This window comes from Apodemus sylvaticus, chromosome 7, assembly GCF_947179515.1.
Source record: "Apodemus sylvaticus chromosome 7, mApoSyl1.1, whole genome shotgun sequence".
Lineage (NCBI taxonomy): Eukaryota > Metazoa > Chordata > Mammalia > Rodentia > Muridae > Apodemus > Apodemus sylvaticus.
Window position 1 is genome coordinate 74,106,008 of NC_067478.1, and position 20,256 is coordinate 74,126,263.

At 47.5% G+C, this 20,256-nt stretch overlaps 1 protein-coding gene across 1 annotated transcript; it reads left to right on the forward strand.

Moving 5' to 3' along the window:
• Positions 1 to 2,463: 2,463 nt before the first annotated feature.
• Chrna3 (cholinergic receptor nicotinic alpha 3 subunit) lies at positions 2,464 to 15,444 on the forward strand. Its single transcript, XM_052188299.1, has 6 exons — positions 2,464 to 2,527; positions 4,448 to 4,587; positions 4,693 to 4,737; positions 6,896 to 7,005; positions 12,098 to 13,109; positions 15,316 to 15,444. Exons 1-6 carry the CDS (start codon positions 2,464 to 2,466, stop codon positions 15,442 to 15,444), a joined length of 1,500 nt encoding a protein of 499 aa, XP_052044259.1.
• The last annotated feature ends 4,812 nt before the right edge of the window (positions 15,445 to 20,256 follow it).

Below are 20,256 nucleotides of genomic sequence, written 5' to 3' on the forward strand. Positions count from 1 at the left end.
AACCCAGCCAGCTCCCAAATACTTTCAACTGGACTTATTATATTTATTTAACAAGCTTTAAGGGCACAACAACTGAGCAGTGTTCTGTTTTAATCCTCTAAACTAATATGGCTACCTCTCAGTCAAAACCTCAGTGATACTTAATTTTGGTACTCATCTGGCTGTCTGGGCTCCAGGTGCTTTCTCTCTCTCTCTCTCTCTCTCTCTCTCTCTCTCTCTCTCTCTCTCTCTCGACTTATTTATTATATGTAAGTACACTGTAGCTGTTTTTAGACACACCAGAAGAGGGCATCAGATCTCATTATGGATGGTTGTGAGCCACTATGTGGTTGCTGGGATTTGAACTCAGGACCTTTGGAAGAGCAGTCAGTGCTCTTAACCACTGAGCCACCTGTCCAAGCCTCCAGGTGTTTTCTTATTGTATCTCCTGGACTCTCTCCCCAAGTCGAATCCCCTCTCATCTCTCTCCTGCCCCCTTCCCTGGCTGGGAGGAAGCCAGCCCCAGTCTCTCGGCTGCTTAGTCACTGACCAAGGAGGTAATAATTGAGGAGCAATGTTTGCATAACACGAAGACAGGAGATTCTCAGAATAAAGATTAGAACCAAGTATGGGGGCACAGAAATCAGCGTTTGAATAATATAAGAATAATCATTACACGGGGTATTATTTCATGCCTACCAAAGGAGAATATTTAAAAAAGATTTAAAGTATTATTTTATGTGTATGGATGTTTTGCCATCATGTATGTGTGTGTACCACGTACATGCTAGTACCCCTAGAGGACCGAAAAGGGCCCTGGAGCCCCTGGAACTGGAGTTACAGACTTGAGCCACCATGCATGTGGTGGGAATCAAACGTGAATCGTCTGGTAGAGCAGCCAGTGCTCGTGACTGCTGAGTCTCCAGTCCCTGAAGGAGAACATTTTAAAGTGTTTTGTTTTTAGAACTAACTTACAATAAAGTTGACTTCTTTAAAGTTTAACACTTGCATAACCATCATTGACAATAGGACAAAAGAAAGATGTGTCACTCAAACTCTGTGCCTTCCTGGAGAGCCCCACCCTCGCATACGCAGCCCTGTCATCCTCATCTCTTCTTCGCTGCTCTAGTTCAGTATCCTCAAGCCTGCTGCGCAAGTGGAACCCTACAGGTGTACCATTAGATACTGGCTTCTTTCTACTGGGTCTTTAAACACAACTTCATTGGAATGACTCAGTGAGCGAAGACACTTGCCTCTCATGCCTGGAATCCTGAATCTCGTCCCTGGAATCTTTATAAAGACTCAAGGAGAGACTTGACCCACGAAGCTGTCCTCGGCCTTCCATGTGCATGCAGGCCCACGCACATTTCATGCTCTCACACACACGATAAACAGAAATCTTTTTAAAATGATCACTTTTATTGAAGTATAAAATCCACTCATTGGGCACTGGGTAATTTCATGAGTTTTTGTATGTTCATCAACCCAGCTTAGAACCGCTCCTCCACCCTTACAAGGTCCCCAGTAACTATCAAAGAAGCCTTCAAGGGCCAAGCCATCCCTGGTGGATGGCCAGAGAGGCCGAGACCCCAGGACACCTACCCTGTCCCTGTCTATTCCTGGGACACATGGGCTTGCAGCTGGCAAGCGAGACAACGGGAAATCCGTAATTGTCAGTGTGGGAAGCCAGATGCTCTGGTTATTTCAACTTATGAAGGTATTTATTTACTGTGCTGGGAATCAAAGCCTGGGCCTTAGGTGTTAGGCAAGCACTCTCCTGCAGAGCTATAACCATCAGCATTTGCCTGTTTTCTCAAGGAGCATCTCTAGCACAGTTAAATAAAGTATTGAAAATAATATGAAATTTTCCAGATGTCATCACCCTGTATCCACCATAGTGAACTCATTGCCAATATTGTTTCCATCCCAAACCTTCTAGTCCCTCTTAACTGTATACTATATGTATGTGTGTGTACATACGTATGTACGCACACACACACACACACACACACACACAGTATTGTGCTGAAAATAGTTACTTTAAGAGCATCAACTTCCACGTTCCCCTTCTGAGTTGCGCTAGAGCAGGCACAAGCGATGGTCCACCTGCCAGAAAGCCCCGACCAGAAATTTGACCCTTTTTCCCTGCCATGGTGACAATGCCAGATCCCGTCTGATCTGAAGCCTAGAGGTTTCCAGACTCCAGCGCGCTCGCTCGCTCGCTCGCTCTGGGCGAGGCATCGACGCAGGAGACCGTGGCCCGACGCCCCTCCCACGACGGGCGCAGCTCCTTCTTTGGCCTCCTAGCTTCCCCGCCCTGCGACTGCTTGCAGCGCTTGGCTGCCTGGGGTTAGTGCATTCGGGCGCGCAAGTGAGCCGCAGCTCGGCTACGCGAAGCCCGGAGGAAGCCCGCGGTCCCCGCATATCTGTGCTTCGGTGGTCAGCACCAGAGTGGCTCCTGCAGCGTCCATGTGGTCTTCAGACATGGGTCCTGTGCTCCTCCCGCCGCCGCTGTCCACGCTAATGCGGGTGCTGCTGCTTCTGCCAGGTACGAGCGGGGAGCGGTCGGGTCCGGAGCCCAGGCTGGCTGCGGGCGGTGGCCATCGGGCGGCGGGTGGGTCGCCTGTGCGAGGCTGCAGCCCAGAGCTCGGTTTCCCGAGCGGCTTTGGCCACCAGCGCCTTAGAAGTCTAGGCACCCACTTGCCTTGGATCTCAGCGTGGTCCCACCGTTCTGCCTGTGCACGCGCATCCCAGTCCCTACCACGCCGAGTCCCTTGGCTACTCCTTTGTTCCCAAACCTGCCAATTAGCTGAGGCTCGAGGCTAGCCCAGAACTGGCCCTCCGATTCTGATCGGGAAATAGAGGTTTGGGTCCGGGTCCCTGCAGCCCCACTTCCAGCATCTGCCTCATGCCCACCGCTTGGTTTTATAGACCATGGGAAAGCATGTGGCTAAAGAAGGCTAAATATTTGTCTTAAGCCACCGAGTCGTTTTGGAGCTGGGGCTGGATCAAGCCTCTGGTTCTGGTCATCGGGTCTCTGTGCAAAATGATCACGTTGCTTAGAGACCTTCGACGTGATCGCTCCTCCCAGGCCATTGTAGAGGCTCTAGGGGGAGCCTATTAGGAGGAAGCCCTTCCAGAGACTCAGGATGGCTGGCGGGTGAAGCAGAAAGGCAGCTATGATGTCCCCTGAAGGCAGTCAGAGCACGCAGGGGCGGGGGTGGGGGCGGGGGCGAGGGAGGGGGGACGACACAGGCATTGTGGCTGTGCATCATCGGTCTGCTCCACTGCATGGGTCCTGCCTAAATCTAAATCACAGCCTGAAGAAAATAAGTTACACCCCGCCCCAAGACTGTCCCTAGACTGACGCCACTACCGAAAGCAGACTGCTTGAGTCAAGATGTCTTGTTTCGTTGGGGTGCGTGTGTAAACAAAGGATGCCCAGGGACCAGAGGTGAGGGCTGGGGTGAGGATGCGAAGACAGCCCTGCCAGGAACCTTGGCTCCTAATTCCCTTGATTACTGGGAATCAATCCCCTGCAGAACCTGGAGAGGATGAAGGGGCTGCCGTCTCTGACACGGTGGAAAACAGGGCTCCTGGCCTGGGGGACCCCGAGTGGCTCCACCCCAGGGTGAGTCATCTTTCCACTTGGGCAGCAGGAGTACCACAACCTTCCTTGGTGTAACAATAAAGGTTTGAGCCGCTAATAGCTCTTTTCTTCCTTTTAGAAAGCAAGGTTAGGTGGTTATGTAAAGGTTAGAGTTTTATTAAGAAAAACAAAAACCAAAAAATAAAAAACAAACAAACAAAAAACCAGTATTTGGTTTTCCTGGGAAAGGCATTTGCCACCCAGCCCGATGACTTGAGTTAGAGTCCCAGGACCCCAATGTAGAAGAGAGAACTGAGTTACCCTCTGAGCCCCCCCCCCACCACATGCCACGGCATGCACCCTCCTCCCTAAATGCAATGAAAAAAATTAAAGAAAATAAGGAAGCCTTTACTTAGATTTAAGAGAGAGGGAGAGGGGGAGAGAAGTTGAGAAAATGGCAGGAACACACCCACAGACACCGAGATGTCTGAGGAGAACCCACCAAGCTACAGTCCTCGAGCCCTTGCCAAAGGCCAGTGACTCAAGCACGTCACGCCCACCTTTGAGGTGCGTTCACGCATACTCTTAATTTTGATAGTTAAGAAATGAAAGTTCAGAGAGTCTAAGCTACTAGCCTGAGCTCACACAGCCTCCCTGGGTTTGCGGGGATTTTCCCCTGATGTACCCAACTTCAGAACTCAGGTTTCTAAACCACTAAATCCGCGTGACCTCAGTTTGCCAGCCTGTAACTTTAAGGGAACATTACTAGCCTGGAAGCCCGCATTTGCAGAGTACCCTGGCAGAAGGGAGTCTGTGGGTAGGTTGCCCTCTCTGGGAGAGGTGCATTTCCTCGGGGACTAACAGGGATGCCTCCTTCAGTGGTCAGCGCCTCAGAAGCTGAGCACCGCCTGTTCCAGTACCTGTTCGAAGATTACAACGAGATCATCCGGCCAGTGGCTAACGTGTCCCATCCAGTCACCATCCAGTTTGAGGTGTCCATGTCTCAGCTGGTGAAAGTGGTAAGTGCTGGGGTCACATGAGGTGCCCCTGGGGTTCTAGGGGAGTCTGTCTGCCGTCTGCCTTATTTTGATCAGGCACCTGTCAACTTCCATCTCACTTTCTAGGATGAAGTAAACCAGATCATGGAAACCAACCTGTGGCTGAAGCAAGTAAGACCGCAGACTCTGTGTACTGCTGCCCCTGGTGGTGATCGCCTTATTTGTTACTGGGGGGATGGGGGAGCCTGGGCTGGACACTACCCCTGGACCCAGGGCAGGGTCACCTCACTGCTCTTGAGGGCTGACCCCCCACATCACCCACATCACAGACAGATAAGCTACAGCCTGGAGAGAGAATTCTCTCCATAGCCCCTCTACAGAACTGAGTAAGCTGGGTGTGGTGGCTCAAGCCTTTGATCCCTGCATTCAGAAGGCAGAGGGAGGTAGATCGTCATGAGTACAATGCCAGCCTGATATATATATATATATCTCAAGTTCCAGGAAAGCTAGAGCTATGTGGAGGGACCTTAGTCTCAACCCAAAACCAAACAAACAAAGCAAGTTTGGTCTACAAAATGAGTTCCAGGCCAGCCAGGACCACACAATGAGGCCCCGTCTCAACCCTGTCCCCCTCTCCCCACACACACTGTAATCCTGACCGCCCCCCACCCCCCCAATTCTGGTAACACTTTCAATAACAACCTTCCTTTCTCTTGCAAAGCCAGAGGTGGATTCTGTTGCATTGTGGGTAGGGCAGGAGCAGAACACTGGTGTTCTGTTTAGGAGGAGGCTTTGAGCCTGGTTCCTCATGTCCTCCTCGGGGAGGCTCTGGCCAGATCTTTTGGGAGACATCCTAACTCCGCAGCTTAATGATGCCCCCATCTGTCAGCTCAGTCAGCCTAGCACTCGGCTCCTACAAGCCTTTGTTTGAAGAGGCTGGCGAGATAAGGGAAGTGTCCCATCTCCGTGGTCCCTCTGTAGCCACAGCCCCACCCTGCTCCCTTCTGGTGGTCTGTGCTCAACACGTTTAGGGTCCTGTGGGATCATGGCTCCATTCTAAGGAGGAAAAACTCTTTTAGTTAAAAAGCACTATTCTGCTTTTTGAGACGAGAGAGGGTGTCTCATGTATTTCACGCCAGCCTTGAGCTCACCGTGGGGCTGAGGATGACCTAGAACTCGTGGTCCTTCATCTCCCTACAGCTCGGATTATAGGAGTGCAGCCCCATGCCTGGCTTATGCGCGGGTTGGGACTGAGCCTGTTAAATGAGCATCTTACCAAGTGAGCTACATCTCTACCCCCACATGGTGTGTGTGTGTGTGGGGGGGTGTCTAGGCATGACAGGGGTGGCCTGTCATCATGGTGGCCATAATGTGTGAGGCTGTGCATACACGTGAGTGCATGAATTTGGAGGTCAGACATTGATTGAGGATGTCTTCCATGTTCAGTCGTTCCATCACTTGTTGAAGCAAAGTGTCTCACTGACCCTAGAGCTCAACAGCTCTGCTGGTCTAGGGAGCCAGCCTACTGCAGGGGTTCCATCCCTGCCTCCCTGAGGTTATGAAGTGGGAGCGTTGTGTGGATGCTGGGGATCCTCACACTTAAGCAAGAAACCCTGAATTCACTGACTAACCCCTTTTCCTATTTGAGACAGGGTCTCATAGCTCATGGCCTGGGACTCCCTATATAGCTTAAGCTGGCCTTGAACTCACAACCCTCTTGCTTCAGCCTCATGCCTCTACACCTGGCTGGTGAGTGAGTTCAAAGTATGTAAAAAAAAAAAAAATAGGAGCTTAATAATGTATGGACCTGGTATAAATCCAGAAGGCTGACACCTTGGCTAATGTGATTGAAGGCAAGGATTTTTGTTTGTTTGTTTTTGTTTTGTTTTGTTTTGTTTTTCCAAGACAGGGTTTCTCTGTGTAGCCCTGGCTGTCCTGGAACTCATTCTGTAGACCAGGCTGGCCTTGAACTCAGAAATTCTCCTGCCTCTGCCTTCTAAGTGCTGGGATTACAGGTGTGCGCCACCACCACCCGGCTTGAAGTCAGTGATCAATGGCTCCCATTTGATTGATAAGGATTAGACCCCTAGTCATGAAGATTGTTGACTCCTAGAGCAGGGGGGCCACCTGCAGACTTAGCTCATGCTGTCTGTCCTGCTGCCCCATGTTGGCTCCCTTGGGCCAACATTTTCTGGAGCAGGGAAACGGCTCAGTGGCCCAAAGCAGGGGTGGCCTGTCATCATGGTGGCCATAATGAAATGTCTGTCAGGAGAAAGAAAACCTGGCTGGCCGTTCCACTGTCTTCTCCCCCCTCCCCTTCTTTGGCCAGATCTGGAATGACTACAAGCTGAAATGGAAACCCTCTGACTACCAAGGGGTGGAGTTCATGCGTGTCCCTGCAGAGAAGATCTGGAAACCAGACATCGTGCTGTACAACAAGTAAGGAGCTGGCCGTCCCGTACTCTTTTGGTCTGGTAGACTGGGCTCTGGGTCCTCCGGCCACTCACTGTGCTTACAGTCTGGGCTTTTTTTCAGCCTTTCCCAAGAGGGATCTGCTTACTTGGTCACCCTGAAGCACTGGGCATCCACTATCTGATGGGTACCACAGAGCGGCAGGATGCTGAGTGGTTCCTTCCGTGTGTGGCTGAAAGAAGGGAAAAGTCACCAGAGAAAGTGGTAGGAAGGAAATGGCATTGAAGTGGGCCTTGAAGGTCACATGGGGTTTGGAAGAGGGGACGCACAGCAGGGAAGGTCCAGGGAGGCAGGAGACCATGCCAAGGATGGCTGAAGTGACCTCACTAACTGCACTGCTGGGTATAAGGCTGGAGCAGCCCCAGTGTGTGGCTGGGGGGATCTGGGACGGTAGAAGGGCTTACATGCGGCACTGGACACTAGCTCTGCAGGCGGGCATGGGAGGAGATGTCTGTCTCACCCTGTTCGAGAGAGAATACTCGTGGGAGAAATGCAGGGCTGAGCAAGACTTATAGGTTGTCCCAGGCTCCCAAGCCAGAGACCAGGACAGTCACAGAGGAACTGCTGAACACACAGCTCCCCCCGGTTAAAACATTTTCTTTGGTTTTTAGTGTCTTCTCTAAAGTTTTTCTATATTTTTATACATCTTCTTTGTGAATTGCTTATTTTTTAGCGTGGTCACCCAAAGGATTTTTATCAGTCTCTGTTCATCCCATTTCCTGTCATAGATGACTTTTTCTGAGTGGGTCTGAAAGAGAGTTTCGTGGGGTGTGGGGTGGTGAGAGTTCTGAGATCTCTACAAAGCTGAGTCAGCCTTGACTGACTTCACTGCACCACCATGTGTATTCTCATGGTAGTGATTTCTTGGGGTGCAGTGTCCTAGTGCTGGGATTGTAAGTGGGTATCATCACAAATCCTTTTCTTCACGGGGTGGGAGGGGGGCTATTTCTTCTATGTTTATGACCCTAGAATTCATTCTTTGGACCTCAAGACCCTGTTTTCTCCTCCCTAGGTTACCCCCATTCATCAGCTAATCCTACCTAGCCCCTGGGTCTCATGATGCCCTGGTCCTATGCCCTCAAATGCTGACATTCATGGGACACGGGCATCCTCGCTAATGGTGTGGGTAGTGGGCTTGTGGGTAGCGGGCTTGTCCTGCTATCGTAGGCGCCCCATTGTTCAGCTTTTATGAATCTCTGGTGTTGTGATTTTCTTCCTATTCTTGCTCCATTTCCACACATAATCTTCCCATCTTCTCTTGGATGTAAGGACCTTTGCTCCCGCTTCCGCTGCCTTTGCTCATCTTGACCAACTCCAGGGTTGGCAGGGTCCAGCAGCCGAGCAGCTCAGACCCTTCCTGCAGCTGTTGTTTCTTTGTCTCTGTTGCCACCCATTTCTGGAACTCCCTCCGTATGTGTGATGAGTAGAGATTTCACTTAGGTTTTTGGCCACTTGTTTGGTCAACAAATACAAAGGCGCCATGTGGCAAACCCTGTGCCAGAGTTTAGACTCCTGCTGGGTCCTTGTGTTCTGTGACTTAAATCCCAACCTGCACAGCAAGCAGGCCTTCTGGTGTGGGCAGAAACAACCAGGTGCTTCTGTGGCTGTAACAAGTGAAGGATCCCCAGGACCACAGGAATGAGCTGCCGGGTCAGGGCTGGTGCCTTTCTATGGTACTTGTCCATTGAATACACACACAGTTTGATGATGCTTCATTTGGGGACTGACGTTTTGAAAAGCCCAGGTTCTGCCCACAGATGATCCATGGGCCTTGAGCAAATCAACCCTGTTCTTTGGCCTTCAGTATTCTCTTCAGTGACATGACATAATTGGGCTAGAACAGAAGCATCCAGCTACCCTGGAAAGACCAGGTAGTAAATAAATAAATAAATAAATAAATAAATAAATAAATAAATAAATAAATAAATAAAATATAAATAATAATAATAATTTAAGAAAACTTAACATTTTTTGAAAATTAGAATTTGAGTAGATGCAGTTTCTGTCACAGCTATTCAACTCTGTCCTTGTAGCTCAAAGTAGCCACTCAATAGACAACAAATGTCAACATTTGTTCCACTAGAAACTTGTGAGAATACATGGTTGGGAAGATAGCAGTGACTAAAGCACTTCCCACATAATCCTGAGGACCAAAGTTTGGATTTCCCAGAACCCACGTAAGAGCCAGGTGAGTGTGGCAGCCTTGGAAGGCAGAGACAGGCCTCTCCAGGCCACCGTATCATCACAACAAACCTTAATGCTTTTCTGGGTTTGATTAAGCGACTCCAGGTAAGCTCTAGGTTTGACTGAGAGATCCTGCCTCAGTGAATAAGGCTGAAAGAACAATCAAGGATAATTCCTGACATTGCTCTCAGACTCTATATGTACTGCATACATGGCCACCCCACATACATGCCCACATACACACAAATTTACATACACATGTTTGCACAACACAAACACACACAAATGGAAGAAGAGAAAGATGGTGGGAGTATGGAGGGGATGTGTCTCAGTCGTGGTTACTATTGCTGTGATGGAACACCATGACCAGAATCAACTAGGAGAGGAAAGGGTTTATATCACTCACAGTCCACTGCAACAGTTCATCATCAAAGGCAGTGAGGACAGGAACTCATGCAGGACAGGAACCTAGAGGCAGGACTGACGCAGAAGCCAGAGGAGGGCTGCTTACTGGCTTGTTTCCCATGGCTTGCTCAGCCTGCTTTCCTATGGACCATCAGCCTAGGGGTGGTCCCATCCACAATGGGCTAGGCCCTCCTCCAGAATCAGTAGTTAAGAAGATGCCCTCCAGGCTTTCCTACAGCCTAATCACATGAAGACATGCTCTCAGTGAGACTCCTTCCTCACTGATGAGTCTAGTTTGTGACAAGTTGACATAAAACTAGCCAGCACGGGAAGGCTTGTGGCCATAGTTTGCCTACTCCTGGGCTGGGCCCTGGGCTTTGAAGGTAGCTTAATTATTTCCTTGTCATTTGCTGAGCCTGGATATCCCAAGTAACCTTGTTCAGGAGGCCCCTGTATTCTGTAGGGTCTTCAAGGTTCTGTTCAGCTCTCATAGGGCTCTGGGGACGGGGTGTTGTACGGAGTCTAAGCAGAGCCCATTTGGAGACCCTATAGAGCTCTGTCCTCTCCTACTGCTCCTTTCCTCCATAGTCATTAGGGATTAAGAATGTAGAAGGGTTAAGGATGTGGAGAGTCATTGGGCAGGCAGTAGTAACCCTTGCCTTTAATTCCAGCATCCAGGAGGCAGAGGCAGGAGGATCTCTGAGTTTGAGGTGAGCCTGGTCTACAGAGCAAGTTCAAGACTACAGAATGAGTTCCAGAACAGCTGAGTCTGCACAAAGAAACCCTGTATCAAAGGAGGAGGAGGAGGAGGAGGAGGAGGAGGAGGAGGAGGAGGAGGAGGAGGAGGAGGAGGAGGAGGAGGGAAAGAAGGAAAGGAGGAAGAGGAGGAGAAAGAAAGAAAGGAAAGAAAGAAAGAAAGAAAGAAAGAAAGAAAGAAAGAAAGAAAAGAAAGAGAAGAAAGAAAGAGAAAGGAAAGAAAGAGGGGGAAGGAGAGAGGAGGAGAATAAGAAGAAAAGAAAGGAAGGAAGGAAGGTAGAAAAGAAAAAAGGAATGAAGAAGACTGGAAAGTTGGCAAAGAAAGAGGTAGGGGCTCAGGCACTGAGTTGTCTCATGTAACAGCTGTTCTGCTCAATGGAAGCAGTGTGGGCAGGAAGGACAGAGACCAGCAGGGAGGAATGAATTATACCTGAATACTGCTTTCCAACAGCAAAATAAATCATTTTCACATGACAACCAAAGGGACATGAAAACCCTGAATGACTCTCACTACAGCAAGCAAAGAAACCCACGGGGCTGACATGATGTCAAGAGCCTTCAGTGAACCAGGCATTGGTGTTTCACACCTGTAATCCCAGCATTCAGGAGGTTAAGGTGGAAGGATAGTGAGTTTGAGTCTAGCCTGAGTTACAGTCATATGTCCCTAGCTACAAAGGAAGAAATCCTTCAGCATGCAGAACTCTTGGAGAACCAAGTGACTTTTCTGTCAGATGACTTCTCTTGGCCACTGAAATGGAATGCTGAATACAAGCTCTACAGAGAACTGAACTTGTCATCAGTTCTTCTATCCAGAAGTCAGTTTATAAACACTAACAGGATGATTCTAAGTAAACGGCATCATCTATATAAAAAGAAAGGCAGGTGCTCACGGCCAAAAGAAAAAAATAGAAACGGGGGGAGGGGTGCGGGGAGGGGGAGTGGAGACAGCTAAAGAGGAAAGCAAAGGGCCTGCTGGCTGAGTTTGACTTGAACATATTTAGTGAAATCAGAAAACATGGTCTTTTATTGGAGAGCAGTGTTGGGAGGAAAGGGGGGCAGTGGCAGAACTGGGGTCTGGTGGAGAAATTGAGCTCCGTTGCTAGGGTGAGTGTCACAGCATAAGCACCTATGGTTGGCCCATAGAACCATTCCCAGGTCTGCTGTGGGTTTTCACACATGTATAAGCACCTGGTGGAGACAGGCTATAGAGGTGCTAACAAGGTCCCGCCTACTAATATTCCCAACGGCTGCTGAGACGCCCATCTCCAGGACAACATTTATCTCATACAAATTCGGAGCCCAGTGGGGCTCATTTTGGGTACTTAGGAGTCTCTATAACATCAATCTGGAAATTGTACACTCTGGAATGTACTGGGATATGACCAGCATGGCGGTGTGTGGTGGGGAGTCCAGGAGAAGGGCAGAATGTACTAGGAGAACCTGGGGTGTCGTTAACAAGTGTGGCAAATCATGTGCCAGGAGAGGTGGGGGTGAATAACCAGTGTGGGTGAGCACTGCTGGGGGAGGTCTACCTCAGTATCTCTACTGGAGAATGGGGCAGTTAGCACAATGACCTCTTACAGCCCTTTGATCTCTCATATCCCCTTGTTTTATAAATCCTCACTTGTTATCGTCCCAGTGTCAGCATGGGAAGCCAGGCTGGGTGTCTATAGAGTGATGACCGTGAGTTGTGTGCCCCACTGTATCTTCACAGCGCTGATGGGGATTTCCAAGTGGATGACAAGACCAAAGCTCTCCTCAAGTACACAGGAGAAGTCACCTGGATCCCTCCCGCCATCTTTAAGAGCTCTTGCAAAATCGATGTGACCTATTTCCCCTTCGACTACCAAAACTGCACCATGAAGTTCGGCTCCTGGTCCTATGACAAGGCGAAGATCGACCTGGTCCTCATTGGCTCCTCAATGAACCTTAAGGACTACTGGGAAAGTGGCGAGTGGGCCATCATTAAAGCCCCAGGCTACAAACATGAGATCAAGTACAACTGCTGTGAGGAGATCTACCAAGACATCACGTACTCACTGTACATCCGCCGCCTGCCGCTCTTCTACACCATCAACCTCATCATCCCCTGCCTGCTCATCTCCTTCCTCACCGTGCTCGTCTTCTACCTGCCCTCCGACTGTGGGGAGAAGGTGACGCTCTGCATCTCCGTGCTCCTCTCCCTGACCGTCTTTCTCCTAGTGATCACCGAGACCATCCCTTCCACCTCGCTGGTCATCCCCCTGATCGGGGAGTACCTCCTCTTCACTATGATTTTTGTCACCTTGTCCATTGTCATCACAGTCTTTGTGCTCAATGTGCACTACAGAACTCCGACCACACACACGATGCCCACTTGGGTCAAGGCCGTGTTCTTGAACCTGCTCCCCAGGGTCATGTTTATGACTAGGCCGACCAGCGCCGAGGGAGACGCTCCGAAGGCGAGGACCTTCTCCGGGGCTGAGCTCTCAAACCTGAACTGCTTCAGCCGTGCAGACTCCAAACGCTGCAAGGAAGGCTACCCCTGCCAAGATGGGGCCTGCAGCTACTGCCACCACCGGAGGGTAAAAATCTCAAATTTCAATGCCAACCTCACAAGAAGCTCCAGTTCTGAGTCTGTCGATGCTGTGTTGTCCCTCTCTGCTCTGTCACCTGAAATCAAAGAAGCCATCCAAAGTGTGAAGTATATTGCCGAAAATATGAAAGCACAGAATGTAGCCAAAGAGGTAGATACAGTTTCTATTATGGCTTCCTTGTGCAGGGATGCATAAGGGCAGAGGTTAGAAAATTAGACTCTTAGGGGTAGGAGAGATTGCCCAGCAATTAAGGGGACTTGCTGCTCTTGGGGAGGATACAAACTTGGTTTCTAGCACCCACATCAGATGACCCACAATGCCCATAACGCTAGTTCTGAGGAATACAGCACCCTCCTTTGGCCTCCTCAGATAACCACACACACATCTACACGCAAAGAGAGGGGAGGAGGGGAGGGGGAGAGGGCAGGGGGAGAGGGAGAGGGAGAGGGAGAGGGAGAGGGAGAGGGAGAGGGAGAGGGAGAGGGAGAGGGAGAGGGAGAGGGAGAGGGAGAGGGAGAGGGAGAGGGAGATTAGCTTTGAGTCAGAAGCTGTGTTTCGACCAGTTAGATGCCCTTGGATATATTAGTTACCTCACTTGTAATCCAGGCTGGCCTTGGACTCACAATTATACTGTCTCAGCTTCCTCGGTAGTGGGATTCCAGGACTGTGGCATTGTATCTTGTCTCAGATTTATACAGGGATATTGATCAACATTAATATTAAAAGTATTGATCACCAAGGAGTGGGCTGAAGCAACCCAGAGACTGTGCTGTCTTTATCCCCATTTTTCAGATGAGGACATTGAGACCGAGGGAGATGAAATTTGCTCAGGCTAGAGGGGCAGAGCTTGATTAAAACTAAAGTTTGTCACTTTTTTTCTACAAGCTGTTTCCTAGAGCCTCAGGGGTATTGTTATTTATCCTATGGAGAGATATGTAAGACTCAGGTTGTGGACCGGAAGTGTTTATAGACAAGTCTTAGGAATTCAAATAGAGTATGTCAAACAGGGAATTAGGATTCTGACTTTATCACAACCGTGACTTTATGGTGTCATGGAAAGGACACATTTACTCAGGCTTATAATGGTGAAATAGAAACCACATCTCCCAGGCCATTTCAGTGTGCTTAATTCAATTACAGAATTACACACTGCTTCTTCATTATGTGATCATTGCTTCAGATCAGTTGACTCCTGGGCTCTCTCAGAGCTATTGTGGTTTCTTTGCTTTCTGAATTGTCTGGGAGTTTAATTACCATAGATTCTCCTTCCTGTTTCAAGCCTAAATTGAAGCTCATTATATACAATTATTTTTGCTCTTTCTTCCATCTTTGGCTGTACCGTTAGCCATTATGTCTGCTGTTCAGCCTGTCTGGCCATACAACTGAGGATGTCATTTGGTGAGGTGGGCAGTTTAAAGGGAAACAGGGACAAGGAAAAATGTCAGGCTTGCCTGATGTGCTTATTTCACGTTTGGAACAGATGTTACACGGAAATTAGAATATAAAACAAGCATTAGTACCAATGACCAAGTACTCTGAAACAATGTCAGATGATGTTGGATTAAAGTCATCATTCTAACAAAGGCTCCAGATCCTCCTGTAGAGGTATATGAGCTTTAATAATTGTAATTCAATTTAAAAAATAATAGATTTTACACACACACACACACACACACACACACACATTTCTGAGTGGCGGTACATACTTGTAATCATAGCTCTCAGGAGGCTGTGATTTGGTGATCAACAACTTGAGCCCTAAACGGTGTAGACATGAAGATCAGACCTCGCCTTGAAAGAAAAATGTGTTCTTGTTAGAAACAGAGCTAACATAGGACATATTTTTCATCTGTTTCTCCACTACATGAGATTTGAGGTTGGTAGATATATTAGTACTTTTCTTGTTGATGTGACCATCTTATAATGTGACCATTATAAGAAGCAACTTAAGAGAGGGTTTCTTTGGGCTTTCTGGTCTAGGGAAAATGGTCCATCGTGCAGTCGTGGTGGCAGGAGTGAGGCAGATGGTCACACTGCAGCCATAGTCAGGAAGCAGAGAGATGAATGCTACCATTCAATTTACTCTCTTAATTTATTAGAGTAAGTACACTGTAGTTGTTTTCAGAAAAACCAGAAGAGGGCGCCAGATCTCATTACAGATGATTGTGAGCAACCATGTGGTTGCTGGGATTTGAACTCAGGACATTTGGAAGAACAGTTAACCACTCGTAACCACTAAACCATCTCTCCAGCCCCAAAAGATGTCTTATATATTAAATCAAATGGTTTCTCTAGATTTAATACTAAAAATTGACCCTTCTTCATGTTCCAATTTTCTTGTTTGTTTTTTTTCCAGATTCAAGATGATTGGAAGTATGTTGCCATGGTGATTGATCGTATCTTTCTCTGGGTGTTCATCCTGGTGTGCATTTTAGGAACAGCAGGATTATTTCTGCAACCCTTGATGGCCAGAGATGACACATAAACTGTGACCTGTTCGCCAAGGCTTACCCTGTGCTCATGCAGGGGTACTTTCTCAATAGCACCATACTTTATCTGATCACTGGCTTGGAGTTTCCTATTTCAAGGGTTATTTTCAATTCATCTTTTTTTGTAAAAAACGAAATGTGGGAGAATTATTATGGATAAAAGAACATTTCACTACCCCTGTGATTGAAACGTAACTAGCTACACAATTTTTCGGTTCATAAATATTAAACCCATTAGCTCAGGATCTCTATAGAACTCATTGGTTTGGCCCATAAACTTGTTGAAGTTGTAGATATTCCTGCAGTACCCCATAACTTCCGTTCTTTAGTATCTTTCCAAAGGCCATGCTTCCACTTCAGTATCTGTGTTGCTGCTAACCGCATATACCATACCCTGAGAAATTATACCTGGTCTCACGCTCATTGTTTGCAAACTACTCTAGTCTGCTCAAGTTGCTAATTCAGAAAAGCATCCCATAGAGCCCTACAAGACTTTAATCCCAGCACTCAAGAAGCAGTCAGAGGCAGGTGCGATCTCTGTGAACTCCAGGCCAGCCTGCTCTAGAGAGTGAGCTCCAGCCCAATCAGGGCTGCATAGTGAGGCCCTGTCTCAAAACAACAAGACCCCCACAAGCTGGACAACTACACACTAAGTTATTTCTCATAGCTTAGCAGCTTAGAAATCAAGGTGCCAGCAAGACTGTCTGGGGAGGAGTCTTCCTCATAAGACATACCTTCCAGTATATCTCCAAGTGGCTGAAAAGGCTAGACTTTCTGGAATCTTTTGTACATTTGTCCAGGCATGCCCTCATGATCTAATAACTTCCCAAACAGTATTGCATGGTAGGTTCACACAGGAGCTGCAGGGAGCCATCTGGACTCTAGGCTGAGCCGTCAGAGCAGGGCTTCACCATTTTAGCACTAGGGTTTGGGCTCCAGAGTCTTGCTGGGGATGGATGTGAGCTCTGTGGACCTCAGCAGACGACGGTTCCCGCCCACTAGAATGTCAGTAGCAAGCCTGTGTGCCTCGGCTGTGAGGGCGCCCAGAATGTAGGACGTTGTCAAAATTGGTTATGCTTGAGAAGCTAGTTGAACAAATTGAATTTCCCATATTACACTTCCGAATCTGAACCACTACTCCTAGAGACAGTTCACAGAGACCATTTGCGTATTCTCACTAGGTTTTCTTCTATGCAAAAATAAAACCTGACCATTGCAATTCACTGTGGATTATATTTCAGCAAGTCAAAAGGAAGAGTGTTCTATGGAATGCGTTGGCTTACAATACCTTAACAGTGATTAGGATGAGACATAAGAGATGAGCTTATATACAAGCTAAGATAGTGAACAGCAATTTACATTCTACTAGACTTTATTAGTGTTCTCTCATACTGTTAAGCACCTGAGATAATAACCTTGAAAGGAGGAGATGTGTACTTGGGCTCATGGTTTCAGTCCACAGCCACCCATGGCTTTTGGGCTTGTGATGAGACAATACACCATGGTGAGGAGCATATGATTCATCAATGGCATTCACCTCAAAGCAGCCTGGAAGCAAAAAGAATGGGGAAGAAGCTGGGCTCCTGTATTGGGCTCCTATATTTCCGAGAAGGACGCGCTCCCAATGACCAAGCTCCTTTCTTCCAAAAGGTTCCACCCCTCCAAGTAACGCCAACAAGCTGATGGCCAAACCTTTGGTCCACTGGCCTTTGGCACTTACTCATAATGTAGCCTGGTTTCCAAAGGCTTATGTGCATTTCATATTTTGTTTTTGCAAGAGTTCTCAAAGTCTTAACTGCTTCAGAATTGTTCCATAGTCCATGTCAAACTCAGTGGAGCTGTAAAAAGATTATAAATGCCCAGGACACATTGACACAAGGTAAACATTTCTGTTCCACAAAGGAGCACAGATGTGTTGAAAGGATCAGATCAAAGCAAGAGTGAAACCAGGCCAGGCCAGGGCAGACATCTGGCCTCTGGCACACACAGTGGCGGTGTATGAAATCCCAAGGGCTCAGACAGTCCCACTCCTACAGACTCACTGACTGTAGCACTGTGCCTGTACTCTAGGGCTGGCTGAACTAACCTCATACAGCATTCCTGGGCAGGCATTCCACAGTCTGTCACCCCTTACTTCCTGGGGTCTCCATTGTAAATTCAGCTTCACCCTTGTTTCTAACACATTGCTAACAAGACAGTTGATAACTTCTGAAATCCGTGTGAAAACCTCCATGACTCCATAACTCCTGCACTTTGCACATCTGTAGAATCAGCATTATGTGTATAGCACAAACTATACAGGACCCCCTGAACCACATCTGCAGTCATCCCTGAGCATCTGCACATGAGGAAGAAGTTTCAGGGGAACATCTTCTAGATTGCCATATGGAAGGAGGCTGTCCTGGCTCTACTTAGGAAGAAAACGTCCGAGTCCTTTGAGCTTACAACAGGCACGAGTCTGATAACTCTTGAGATGGCTTGACAGTATTTTATTATCCTGGTGCCAAGAACTTGACTTCACTTTTAAAGTATATTTTGACTCATTGAGAATTTCATATATCTTGATCATACTCATCCCCTCCTCTCACCTCTTACCTTTTCCCAGACCCACCCTCCCTTCTTGACTCATTCAACTTTGTGTCCTTTAAAAATGATAATAAAAAATACATTTATCAAGACCAACTTGTGCTGCTCAAGCAGCCTTGGGTATATGGCCTCCCACCGGAATGCGGTCCTTACCAGGGGCTACCCCCTCTTAGAGGAACCTAGCTCTTCTCCCAGTGTCTAGCAACAGCCAACAGAAAGTGGTTGGGTACTCTTGTGATGTTTATATACTATTGTACCAGAGGGTGACTCTTACCAGGCAGCCATTATTATAGTTCATAAGGTTCGCAGTCTGTTGGTGGCTACTTTTGTCCTCTGGTAGCATGCATAGCATCTTCTGGCACTATGAAAGCTGTCCAGTAGGGATGAGCCTTCCAGATCAGTACCAGCTTCATTTTTTCATGTTCCATGATTTAAGTATGTGCTACTTCAGAAATAGGGCCTTACCCTCAAGTTGTGGAGGGTGGCCAGACTATTGGTAATAGCATGTCTGGTCTGTTCTGAAGTCCTCATACAACGCCTGTTGATCCATGTTTACACATCCTAGGCTTTCTCTAGCCCATCTCTTCAAACCTTTCCAGATTCTTTCTACAGATCAAATTCAAAGGCTTCAGAGCTACACCATCATTATCATCACAATAACTGCCCTGTTGTGTGGCTGTTTCCTCTAGATTGAAACATTCCCTTCTACTGGGAAGAGGGACGCTCACCAGACTCATGAAACTCACAGGACTTACCAGACTCTCAAGATTCATTCCTGAGTTTATAAAAATAGCAAACAACTGCTGGGAAAGAGGAAACTGCAGGGCTGTTATCTACGGGTTGTAAGAGTTGTTACCCAGGCTAGGGTGGGCTTCCTGTGGTTCTGCTTCCCAAGTCACCCACAGCGCTGGGAGAAACCCCTCCCCTAACAGTCCTATAAGTAGCCACAGTAAACACATTGGTTTTCCAAGCTGAACTTATGCAGAACTGTTTCTTTGTTCTATTCCTACCTTTTAAAAGTCTAGAATAACTAGACGTAGACTCTGCATCAAAAGTCACACCAGAGACTCAGGGTACTAATATTCTATTAGCTTTCTGTTACTATGGGAAAAATACTTGAGATAATTAAGAGAAAGCTTTGTTGTCACTCATGCCTGCCTTAGGCCAGGACCGGTTGGCCCATTGCTTTGAGGTCAGTGTCAATACAGTGTATAACACTGCAACACAAGCGGAGCCAAGTCGGCTTCCTCGTGGTATCTGGGAAGCAAACGGAAGAGCTGGGGCCTCCATACCCCCAAGAGCACACCCCTGGAGACCCAACTTTCCTCTGCTACAGCCTCTCCTCCTAAAGATCTTGCCACCTCCCAAAACCACCATGACCACACTTTCAACAGTGAGCCTTTGAGGAACATTTAACTAAACTACAGTACAGACTTTCACTCACTGTAACAGTAGTAAACACAATAATCACAATAAAATAAAACTTGATAGGGTCCAGCCTGTCTTCCAAAGAATGCTGACTTGAATTTAAGCCATTTCTATATTAATAACTGAGGATGTTGCTAACTTTACAACTAAGAGTTGGGAAGCTTGGGCTGAAGTTTAACTGCTTTACCCATATTATACTGTACTGACTGATATCATACCTTGTAATAGGCTAGTTAGACTATATCTAAAGCATTTTTCTCTAAGATTTGACAATTATAACTGGGGTGAATGATGATTGAGACATTAAAAGATGCGACAGTGTGCTTACATCAACTCAGAAGGGCAATTTTTGTTTGTCTGACTTTTGAGACAAGGGTCTCATACTGTAACCCTACAACTCACAGCAATTCCCCTGCCTCTACCTCCTGAAAGTAGAGATGACAGATATGAGACACCGTATCCAGCCCAGAATGGTTTTTTTCACAGAACTATCAAGACAGAGATGTGGCACCCCATTTTGAGATGGGAATCTGTGCAACTGTAGTATTATTCTGAAATCAGGGAGAAATAATGTACAGAAGTAGCTCACCTAACCGGTTGGAGGATGTGACGCGGGGACTGACGTCATTACAAAGAATATGCCACTACAAGATTATAAAGTCATTTATATGTCTTCAGGTGTTGCCTGTTGTATGTTTTCAGTGGATGATAAGCTGTAAAATTAGTGAACACAGAAGCCATTCCGTATTACCATATGAAGAATAAAGTGGACTTAAGGAGTTTCTAGTTACCAT

What these genes read in the sequence shown, in the direction of transcription:
- Chrna3 (XM_052188299.1), top strand. Translation starts at nt 2,464, where the DNA reads ATGGGTCCTGTGCTCCTCCCGCCGCCGCTGTCCACGCTAATGCGGGTG. An exon ending in CCAACCTGTGGCTGAAGCAA is followed by an intron (nt 4,738 to 6,895) that starts GTAAGACCGCAG and finishes TTCTTTGGCCAG; the next exon opens with ATCTGGAATGACTACAAGCT. An exon ending in GACATCGTGCTGTACAACAA is followed by an intron (nt 7,006 to 12,097) that starts GTAAGGAGCTGG and finishes GTATCTTCACAG; the next exon opens with CGCTGATGGGGATTTCCAAG.